The 12,498-nt window shown below is 35.2% G+C and overlaps 1 protein-coding gene across 2 annotated transcripts in view; it reads right to left on the bottom strand.

Annotated features, from left to right (window-relative positions):
- The window catches only part of ROBO1 (roundabout guidance receptor 1), a 196,418-nt gene that overhangs the window by 99,218 nt on the left and 84,702 nt on the right, over positions 1–12,498 (bottom strand). For both annotated transcript variants that reach the window (XM_036754542.1, XM_036754543.1), the window contains exons 5-7: positions 11,306–11,314; positions 5,284–5,408; positions 144–315 (exon numbers count right to left, since the gene is read on the bottom strand). In XM_036754542.1, coding sequence (XP_036610437.1) covers positions 144–315; positions 5,284–5,408; positions 11,306–11,314 — 306 coding nt within the window. The remainder of the gene's footprint in view (positions 1–143; positions 316–5,283; positions 5,409–11,305; positions 11,315–12,498) is intronic.

The raw sequence follows: 12,498 nt of genomic DNA, 5'->3' as shown, positions 1-12,498 counted from the left end.
CATTGTATTAATATTGTGTTCATTCCTGTATCAAAATCATGAGAAGAAATGACATTAGATTATGAGTAAAGACGTATCTGGGCAAATTGCTGAGGCTCTGACCAAGACTCTGAGATTTTAAAATAAGCAACTCTTTACTTTACCATCAGTAACTTCCAAATAGGCTTTTGTGATGATGCTTCCTGCAACATTCAAAGTCTGGCAGATATAATACCCTACATCAGATCGCTGGACATTTGTGATAGTGAGATCACCAGTTTGAGAGACAGAAAACCGGCTAGAAGATTGTGGAGGATGGTATGAGAAAAGCAGGTTCTAGAAGACATAATTCAGGGAGAGAACAAGAAACAGTAATGTTAGATGATCTGTCAAGCTCCAATATTTTTACATTCACACATTTAAGTAGGGCAAATATTTTACTATCGATTCATATATACACGCACAGACACATATACACACTACGTATTCATGTACACCGGTAGCTTTTCAAAGTCTATCAATGCCAATGTCACTTTGATCACATATAGGGATCCTAAATTTGATTTCACTGTTTCATAGTCCCGGCCTACAAAAGCAGATGCTGTTAGATTACAAATGAAACATACACTACCAGTTCAATGCGGGGGTGGAGGGGTGGCGGGGGGGAAGGGGAGGAAATGTTAACGAACAAAAAAACAAACAAATAAACAGTGTGACCAATACAAGCTCAGTTTCTAACCCTAAATTTTTTCAACTTACCAGCATAATTAAATTTTAATGAAGAATTTAATATAATATATATTAATAATATATTTGATATATAATTATATATTTATATAATGTGTATAATTATTATATAAAACATTATTATATATAATAATATAATATAATAAAATAATATATATTTCTAGCCTAACCCTAAATCAATGCCCATTTTCTTACTCCACTGCAAATAAGCCAGTCCCCTTTACCAACCTAACGTTTTAGACAATCTCAATCACCTTACTGCTTCCATTAAGTAGTAAAAATCTATTTTTGTAATACACCAAAATGAATACTTGTGGATCAAGTTTGAATAAAAATCAGCTTATATTTTTCTTAAAAATTATCCAATGGGTTTCTACGGTTAGTTTGCAATTCAAACCATGTTTGGCAGTTGACACAAAATCAGGATAGATTTACACATAAAGTAGTGCACTGTCTCATAGTTTTTGGAGGGAGGGGGAGATTTGAGGCAATCAGGGTTAAGTGACTTGCCCAGAATCACACAACTAGTTAAGTGGCAAGTGTCTGAGGCCAGATATGAACTCAGGTCCTCCTGACTCCAGGGCCAGTGCTCTATCCACGGTGCCACCTAGCTTTTTCATTGTATTTGGTGAGACAATGAAGTGTATTTCTCTCATGAAAAGGCTGTTTGAAAACACATCAAAGAAATTTTCAAAATAATCAGATTTGAAATGATCATAAAAGGCTGTACTGTAAATGGTGATCATGAAAACAGAATCAGTAAAAAAAGTGATATGTGAAATATCTAAACTTACTTGGTATTTGAAGTCATAGTTTTTAAAATTTCAGATAAATTTTACCAAGTAAATGTTTACATACATCCATACATGTATGTATATACACACAGTTACAATACACACATACACACACACACACACACAAATTTACATTCCAATAAATGCTGTGGCCATATTAGGTCTACCAAAGACGTCGACCCATCTAAGGCCAAAATAATGCCAGTCTCTGACACAATGGAAATCAAATTCTGTCTGGCTCTTCTCAATTCTCTTGCTTACTTCCTGATAGTAACTTAATGACACTCAGTAAATTTTACCCTATGGGGGTCCAATGGAAAGTACTAGAAATAGCTAAGTTGTTTAAATATTTATTCGACTGACTACAGAACATACCATAAAGCATCTGCCAACCAGAATGAGAACAAAAATGAACCCTGGATTGGCAGTCAGAAAAAAAACACTTGAATTTTTTTGCACTTTTTTTTTCTACTCTTGGTCACAAAGGTTGGCTACCTTGGAGGAGAAGAACTGGTACATAAAAAGCCTTAGTCAAGGTTTAAGACATTAAAATTTAATGCCTCAAAGTTGTATTAAGGACTTTGGGACACTACTTTTGGAAGTGAAGGTAATGTACAAATAAAAGATATCAACAGAATAAACTGAATGGATGAGAAGTACAACACTACAAGTGATAATGGATCAGGAAAATGAGGATCAAGTAAACTAAAATGCTTCCTTAATTAAGTGAAGGAGTGCCAATAACAGACTGATAGCAAAGCTTTTGTTTGTGTTTGTGTATGTGTGTGTTTGTGAAATTTTTGTATTCACCAATGAAAGACACTGAGCAGATGATATAGAATGGGGACAGTCAAAACATTCAGAGGATATGAATTTAAGTTGGAGTAGTAAACTAGATTAGCAAGTCACTAACTAATTATTAAACTTATATCCATGGTGTGTAGAACAAGGAACTAAATTAATCAAATTTGTCAGCTCATATGGTTTAAATTTTAATCTAAATATTTAAAGCATCAATATTGGCTACAAGGTCCCTTGATGGACTCGGTCCTGGATCATGAAAATGGCAATTTTGGACAATTTATAGTGTATATACCTTTTAAGGGGAAGAAAAAAATACCCCTAAATACTGAAAAAAAAAAACCTGTAAGCTTAGTTCAATTTAGAGAGTAAATCACTATAAACATAAATTGTATTTGCTCTCATATTAAAGGAAACAAAGTATATTAAACAAGCAGCAGAGTACATAGAGAACAAGTACTCTCTTAAATCTAATCTTCCATGACAATGCCATTCCTGGGATACAATATTTGTAATCCATTTGACTTTTGTCTCAAATGCCTTTGACCCTATCTCAAATGGAAGATTTCATCAACAAACTAGAAAAATAAGACATAGATCAGAGTTTCTCAATCTTTCTATTCCTTCTCCATGCAAAAACACCAGGGACCTTATTATATGCAGTTCATAAGAACTCAAATGCTAATTATAAAAAAATAGGTTTTTCTGGCTTTTTGAGTTATAAGGAAGGAAAATGAGAGCTTTGAGGTTCTCGGGAGGACTAGAACAGATCATCCGTATGTAAGAGCTAGGATGGAAAAGAACAACCCTGGTGCAGAGTCCAAGCACATCAAGCTTAGACCAGGGCAATAGCATGCTGAATGGTATTCTTTGCCCCAAGTCTTCCTATTCCAGTCCATCCTACATTCAAATGTCAAACTGATCTTCTTAAAACACAGATTTGACTATGTCATCCCCATACCACTTTCTCCCCCTCCCCCAGTCCCCGCTTGCTTCCAATTACCTCCAGGATAAAATATAAAATCCTTTGTTTGAAATTCAAAGCCCTTCATAACCTGCCCTACCTCCCCGCCCCCTTTCTAGACTTCTTATACCTGACTCTTCTATGCACACTGTGTGATTCAGTGACACTGAATGACTTGCTATACATAACACATCACGCTCCATCGCTAGGTTTCCAGCATTTTCACCGGCTGTCCCCAATGTCTAGAATTCTCTTCCTCCTCATCTTGGCCTCCTGGCTATCCTGACTTCCTTCAAGTTTTAGCCAGTTTCATCTTCCACAAGAAACCTTTCCCGGTCTTCTTTAATCTTAGTGCCTTTGCACTGAGAATACCTCTAATTCATCCTGTATATATCTTGTTTGTACATAGCTGCTTGTATATGGTCTCCCCCATTAGACTGCGGACTCACTGAGAGAAAGATTTGTCTTTTGCCTTTGTATCCCCATAGCTTAGGACAGCGACTGGCACATATAAGGTATTTAATAAATGCTCATTGACTTACCGATTAAAATAGTGAGTACAAGGTAAATCATTTTTATATTAGATTTGAGGACCTAACTGATTACATGGAGATGGGATATCTAGATAGGTCTTTCAATTGCATAAACTCTGTTATGCAATGTCCAGGAAATATAGTGTTGTGGTTAATAGAAAATTATTGTGCATAATATATGTACACTGAAAAATTTCAAATAATTAGAAATTATGTAGACATTATAATTAGATATGATAAAATACAACAAAGTATACAAATAAGACCAAACATAATCTGATTTGTATTTGAAAAGGACCAGTAAGATATGACAATCTATTTCGGTCTTAACTATGAATACTGACATTGACTGTACTATACAGGAAATTAGACAATGGAAAAGACAAAATTCTGGACTTGGAATCGGGAAAATCTAAGTGCAAATCCCGGCTCACACTTAGGAGCTCCGTGAACCTGATCCATTCACTTAACCTCTCTCAGCCTCAGTATCTTCATCTCAGAAGATTTTTATGAAGATCAAATGACAACCTGTGCAAAGCACTTTCTGAAGCTTAACTCATTATATAAACGCTAATTGTTGCTAACATGTTTACTATTTAAAAGGTGCAGAACTTCTGGTTAACGGTTCTGGTTCACAGAATATTGGAAACAAGAGTGAAGACTGTTCCTGTGGCTGAAGTAAGAATAACAAAGAACTGAATTTTTCTTAAAAATGCTATTTTATATGACTTTATATAATTCCTATTTAGAGAAATACAGCATTGAGCCACTCAAAAACATGGAAAAGTACTTTCTCCTTTACCCCATCTTAAAGCGTAAGTCTGACCACGTTACCTAATCCCTACTCCATAAACTCCGGTAGCTACCGATTTCCTCTAAGAACAAGTACTTAGTCATTTAATCTAATAACTTTCCAGTATTCCTATACTCTCCTCCACATCACACACTCTATAAGCCAGCTACACTGGTCTACATGTCATTTCTCTCACATGATGCTCCATTTCCCACATTGGTAGCTTTGGACCAGCTCTCCCCCATTCCTGAAATGTTCACTCTCCTTACCTCAGTCTCTGAGAATTGTAGATTCTTTCAAGTTTCCAATGCTACCTTTGACAGAAGGCTTTCCCAGTCCCCCACTTGTGGAGTCATTCTGTCTAAGATGACCTTCCATGTACTGCTCACACATCTTTTATATGCCTATTTCTTAACATACTGTTTCCCCTGTAACACCACCAGCTCCCTGAGGACAGGGCCTTTGCTTGATGCCCCAGTGCTTTGCACAGCTCCTGGAGTATAGCAGACAATAAATGCTCACTGAATGATTGACTGGTTTATTAATAAAACGCTGTACAACACACAGAAGTCCCATCGTTTCCCAGCTGTAAGTCTAATGAATGGAACCATTTTTCTCACGGTACCTCCAGAAACAGTGACTAAGGGTCAAAAAGTCAGAAAAACTTCATACCTGACTTCCTTCTCTCCTCCAAAAAATGGCTGGTTGAGGGTTTCCAGTGGCCTCACACTGGAAAGTCACAGTCCGTCCCAATGCAGCAACCTGGTCACGGGGTTTCACAACAAAGTGTGGAGGTTCTGAAGGGAAACAGCAAATTATTCTGAATCAAAAGCATATAAAATGTTTCTAAGTGAAATAACCTTCTAACAGCTGTATTTATTTTATTCAAAATGTAGTACATTTTAGTACCATTCTCATTTTTAACAGGAAGTTAAATGGTAAAGATAATACATTTTTATAGAACATAATAGTTATTTAGTTTTGACTAGGATTTTGCTATATGTTCACCCAAGATTAACTTTTTCATTCAGATGAGTAATTCACTGGATAAGATTTGGCCCTTTGTATATTAAACATACCAGAAATTTGTAAGCACAAATATTACCTTTTCTAAGTTAAGGCTGCTTAAGCCTACAATCATACACATAAGGAGCTCCTAATACAGACAGGCTCCAAAATCACTTTAATTTAACTCAAAACTTCCTGAAATGCTACTGTATGAATTATAACCATTTAAAATCTTCAATCCAATTACTGAATAGAAATGAATTTAAAGTAACACAGATTCAAGTCTCCCTTTACATGGGCAAGGGCATGTTCAAACAAAATATATATATGGAAATGAAGGCAAATTTGAAACATCTGCTCATCCTGACATTATAAATACTGCCAGCTTTATCCAAACTGTTTGATTTATATAGCCTTAAATGGCCACTTCTTCTAGAAGTAAAGAGAGTGTCAGAAAATTATGTCTGTTATGCTGAAAGCAATGGCAGTTGAAAACATTAGATGTGCTGATTGAGCTACTCCTGAAAAAAATAAAATAGCAGACTTTGTTTTTAGGCTGTGTCTTATGCTTGGACAGAGGTTCACTAACTGAATGTCTTTCCTTATTGTTTATACTTTTCAAATTCATTGCTTATCAACTGTCTGAAACACCTAGTTATTCTCTTCTCTCGTCGAATTGAAGAATAATGTGAAAGTTTCAAGCTTGACATTTTAACAACACTGTGGAACATGGTTATTTTTTATCCCCTTTCCTTTTCCTAGGGCATTTCCATTTCTTTATGCCTTAACTTTAAAAAACCGCTTCAGTTGCTCCTAACACTTCAAGTTACTGCTGAAGTACAGTAAATGAATCAAACAATAGGTTTATTCAGACTAAATCCATAAATGCTGTCATTCTAGAACAATCTGTTTTCTCTCTTGAATCAGGTCAGTGTTTGTGATTATCCAATCCTCTTATCTAAGATTTCCTTGTCAAACGAAGGCCGGTGTAAGAATAATTTGTCAATATTTTATAAAAATTTAGTTGTTGATCATTGAAGAAATGCTCAGAGAAAAGTGCTGACCATGTGGCAAGAGCCAGGAATTGCAGATGGAATGTCAGTGTTCAACTGTAACTACAAAGGGGAAGAAGTCCTAGAGGAAGGCCTCTATCACATTAAGTGCCAAACATGCACAGAAATAGAAAATGAAAAAGTGCAGATGTGGCATTATCTGCACATCAGGTATCACAGGTCCACTTAAGTGGTATGGATGTACGTAAGTCTGTAGGTTTATAAACCTCCACAGCCAAATTGCTCACTCTGGTGCCAATAGATAATTAAATGACTTCCCTCCGATCAAAGAGGTCAGCTAATACAGAGATGGAAGTAGAACGTAGGCTTATTGACCCCTAGAACATATTATCTTTACCTTACACTGCTTCATCTTCTACTGAGGCAAAATAAAATCTGAAATCTGAAATGTATGACTAAACCACACAGAGGTACAGAATAACAACACGTACTTCAAGTTTGGGGGACCAGTTGCTACACTAACTTGATTTTTTAAATTAGTTTATACTTGAGTAGTTTATGCTACAGTCTAGTGGAATGCTTTATTGTCATTCATGTGTAATAAGGATAGATAAAGCAAAAGTTTGTAGTAAGTATACATACTGAACCACATAATTAAAAATTTTGTTAAGCATCATTCAGAAACAGAATGGTGGCTACATGGGACTGGGGGCTATTTTGAATATTCTATGTTAAATTGTACAAGATTCCTTTATGTATTCAAACACAAGAATAATTTTGATCATTGATAATATTCTGATTAATATCAAGCAAACCATAAAATGAAGAGATATATGTTTGGGAAAAAATCTTGTCCCTGTCTTGGAGAATGTCCAGTGAAAAGTCCAAATAGGATAGGTATTCTCTGTATACGGGGGATTACTGCAAATGTACCTGTTTACATATGACAACGGCTCATGCCCTGTAGGAGTTCCAAAACTCTTCAGTGAGATGCACGTCTCCTCAAAAGAGTCTGGCCTAACAATCTACCTCAGAAAAAGCTAAAGGATGAAGAATGGCAATGTAGACCATCCATCAGTACATAAGCCATGCAGACAGAGAACAAGGTGGGTACAAAACTGAGTATAACAAAGCAATCAATAAGCATTTATTAAGAACCCATGTGCCTGGCATTATACTATGCACTGAGGATGCAAAGACAAAAGTAAATTTCAAAGAATCTCCATTCAATCAAGGAAGAAAACATATACATACATGGAAAAGCTCACTTTGGTATGGGTAAGTACACTATCACCTCAGACTACGAAGAATGACCTTGTGTAGAAGGTCTTAGGACCTTCTTAGGAGCATAGTCTTCATGAATGCTAGGGACTCTATGCAGTAATGGCAAGGAAGTACATTCCAGGAACTGGAGACAGCCAGTACAAAGGCATGGGAATAGGAAGCAATGCCAGATATAAAGAGACGTAACAAGGCTAGTCTGACTGGCCTGCTGGGTGTACATAGGAGGAAAATGTATAAGAAGGTCAGCAAGGAAGGTTGAGGCTAGATTCTGAAAAGACAAATAAAGGAATTTATATTTTATCACAGGGATAATATGAAGAAGCCGCTGGGATGTGCTGAGAAGGATAGTGACATGACCAAACTTGTACTTTAGGAAACTCGTTTGGTAGCTAAGAGGGGGATAGACTGAAGTGGGAAGAAATTCAGGGCAGGTAAGTCACTGTACAGGCTCTTGTAATAGACCAGGTGAGTACTGATAAGGATATGAGCTAGGGTGCTATACGTATGGATAGACAGAAGGAAAGAGAGGCGAGAGATGCTGGGGAAGTGGAAACAAGATTTGAAAACTGAATACATAGCGTAGGGGAGAGTGAGAAGTCATGGGTTATCTGAGGTCACAAGCTTGGGTAAAGGGAAGAATGATGAATCCTGTAGACAAAAAAAGGAAAGAAAAGAGGAGGGATAGGCTTTGGGGGAAAGAGTTCTATTTTGGGCATTTTGTGTTTAAGGTGCTTGTGGAACACTAAGTTTAAGAAATCATATAGTCGGTGAGAAATGTCAGACTAGAACTTGGAAGAGCAACTAGGGCTGGATATATAGATCTGGGAGTCATGTATATCGAGATAATCATTAAATTCATGGCATAGAGAAGAGAAAGTCTAAGGGCCTGGGGGTATGCACTTACAGAGAAGGCAGCAAGACACGGAGGGTGATCTCACAAAGTAAAAAGGAGTAGGCAGACAGTGCGAGGAGAACCAAGATCATAGAAGGCCAGAGGGGAAAAGTGTCCGGGAGGAGAGGATGGTCAACAGTGTCAAATGTTAAAGAGAGGTCAAGAGGAATGAGGATTATGAAAAGACCACTAGATCTGTCAGTCTAAAGGTCACCAACAATTTTAGCAATATCAGTTGAGTGATGAGGTTGGAAGCCTGAATGCAAAATGAGTGAGAGGAGAGAAACTGGGGGCAGTTATTGTAGACAGCTCTAAGAGTTTGGCTGCGTAAAGGACAGAGAGGTATAAGATTAGCTAGATATCTAAATAGTCAGACAAAGGTAGTGGGACAGCATTGTGAAAATTATGTAACACTTCTGACCAGCCTAGGCTCTTCCCGGACACAAAATTCGTCTTTGTATAGCAATAATCATCCACTGATGCTACGGGTGAAAAATCGTGGTAAACTATGCCTTAATTACTAAGAAATCAAAATCATGGACAAAAATAGATTGCAACATTTTCCTAAGGAACTACTTTCTTCTGATAAAATATATTGTTCAGAAAATGTATGATAAGAAATCAATGTAATAATGTAAATTCTTTCAAAGATAAAGTTATTTTCTGGGGTGCCATCTAGCATGCGGATGCAGTAATTTACTGAATGGTACACCTGTAGTCTGAAGGAGTTAGTATAACTTAGGTAACAAAAGATTGGCTCCATATGTGGAAAAGGTATGCAGAATTTGTAGTGGATTGGCGATATCCTGGTAAAGGGGGATAATGGATGTTTAATCTGAGTGCTTCACTGATCAATGTTATTTCAGTCATAGTAAAATTTACCTTACCAACAGCCATCATAAAAGTCTATGATATATTAGCTAAGTCTCAGAGGCTTAGAGTAGTTAAAGGTACTGGTATTGATTAAATACTGATATTTTTTAAAACCTATAGAAAGTCCCCAGATCATGAAGTATATACTTAATGAGGGACTGACAGGGGGATTAGGATGTCACCAAAGAAGAGGTTTATAAATAGATGAGTAATATTACTGAAGGAAACTTTCAACAGCGTCATGGATGAAATCAGAGGTCCAGTGAGGTACTGTTTTAATGTAGGAAATCTTATTGACTGAAAAGTAATAGATGTTTTTTAATCTGAGGATTGAAGCAGAATAGAATGGATATCCCCATACTATTTAGTCATGTAGAGTTATCATGGTGGTCTTTTTTTCAAAAACCTTAAGAATATAAACAGGGCAAAATTCTTATTTGTTTTCAAAAGTCAGTTTTCCCCAAATCTCAATCTGTTTTTTGTACAGAAATAAGAGGCTTTACACAATCACTTTTATCCTACAGTAATCCATTTTGACAGAATATTTGCTTGGAAATGACTACAACATTTTGAAGGCAGATTCTAGAGATGATGATAACATTACAGCAGCTGTAAGATCTACCTCTGGGGAAAAAATGGCAATTAAAAAAGACAACAAACCTCTTTAAGAGGCATATTCCATATTTATAGTTCCTTATTCTCTAAGAAAGTATGATAGACTAAATGAAGAGTCTTTCTGATTCACTGTATTTTGGGACATAATTGTGAGCATTCATCACAGAGCCCTGTTTTACAATTAAGAAAAATTTTAAAACCAAGCTATAAGCTTTAAAGTGTATGTGACTTTTTGACCTGATCAGAATAATGAGTTAGATTCTTCAAAAGACAAAGCTGGTTTCTGGGACAATATGTAACATAAAAATACAGAAATATAATTAACAATTTCTGAGCTCTTAAAGAGTGAATATAACTTCTAAAAAGTATTCAGCTGACTTTCTATGGGGAGACTTATAAACTACAAAACCAGTTTCATATGTGGAAAAAAATAGACACAAATCAAACATATAGGTACAAAATGTTTTTGCTTCTTACATAAATGGAAATTAATTTCACCTAGAGAAATGGACATAAATACAAACAGAATACCCTCTATTTCAATTTGAATTACCACTAATCATAGATAAAAATACAGAGAGGTGAACAGTTTATTAGTTTTTTAAATACAGACTGTCCAACTGGGAACCTACTTTTCATTCTAAAAAGATGCAAGCTGAAAATATATTTTATTATAAATGCTTTTTCATACAACTTGAAGAAAAAGTCTTTATTAGATTACTTAAGAATCAAGCAACAAATGTATCTTTAAGCACAATGGAAAAATTAAGATTATATATCATTTGAATAAGACAAAAAGTTAGCAACCCCATTACCTTTACTCTCTGTCACAGTTACCCACACTTCAAGCAGAATTTATTCTGTGCAGTCTGTCTTTGTTGCCAAGGACAAGTGAAACATGGAAGTTGATTGGTTGAAGGACATGGAAGGGTATGGATGGAAAGGGGAAGAGAAGTTCCAGTCACAGTGAGACGGTGATTAGAAGATGGCCAATAAAATTTCAACTTACCAGACTCAACTAAAACAAAAAAGAAAAAATGGAATAAATAAAAGTAAAGAAATATAATGACAAAATGAAAAAAGGTAATAGAATTCTATTTAATTATGCTTCTGATTTTAAATTAAAAACAAACGCACACATACTTAGATAAACGAATCATGCTATTCCATGAATGAAACATTGATCAACATTTTGAGGTTAATAAATAATTTAAGAAAAAATGAAAATGAATCTTATAATCTCTATTAATGACAAATGGCAGAGTGAAAATGGATGACACATCAAAAAATAAAATCTTTTTTAATGACTTTACATTATTCTACAAGATGAGAAGTTGAGAAGACATGTATGTACATATGTAATGGTATAAAATATTACTGCTTTAGAAGAAATATTGCATGCTTTTGAATCATGACTAGCATTTTTAAACCTCATAATTGGATCATTAAATTCAATTTTTTAAAATGTATGCTATAAATTACTTGCTATTAAATAATATGCTAAATGATGATTCATGCAGAATTTGTGAGGAAAAAAAGGAAAATGTGATTAATCATGGAAACACAAAGAAAACTTTCGAACTTTTAAGTGGTTGAGCATAAATAGTATTACCTGTTGGGTATACGTTAAAACACTGGGGATTTGAACATAGAAAGAGTGGGTGCTACAGGTAAAAAACTTGAAAGGAATAATATTGTTTTACTGCTTCCTATCAGAAACACTACCATCAAGTATCAGTATAATCTTAAAAATAGCTAGTAAACACCAAAATGATACCTCTCTCAAACCAATAACGATATTAAATTCCAATCATTTAAAATCTAAGAACCGTAAGAAATACGTTCGTGGTGTTCAAAATACAGACACACTGAAGATTAACATCATTTTTACGGGCTAGCACAAAACATTTAATATTTTCCAGAAGGCTTTAGAAATAAAGTTGAAAAGATATTGGAGTAAATTAATATCACCTAAATTTATAGAAGACTGCATAACTACATTTTCTATTCACTGAGGTAGACAAAGAAATATTTATTAATCCATAGAGTAAATCTGCAATTAAATTTCAAAGACAAATCAAGTACTTATTCTAGTAATATGAAACCTCAAATTTTAAAATAAAAGCAAGGAAAATTTAGTTTACACATAAGGAAAACTCTATCATTAGAAGTAAAGATTAGACTGCTCTGCTGAGAGAAGGT

This window comes from Trichosurus vulpecula, chromosome 4 (assembly GCF_011100635.1).
Source record: "Trichosurus vulpecula isolate mTriVul1 chromosome 4, mTriVul1.pri, whole genome shotgun sequence".
Taxonomy (NCBI): domain Eukaryota; kingdom Metazoa; phylum Chordata; class Mammalia; order Diprotodontia; family Phalangeridae; genus Trichosurus; species Trichosurus vulpecula.
This window is presented reverse-complemented; position numbering and strand designations above follow the sequence as displayed.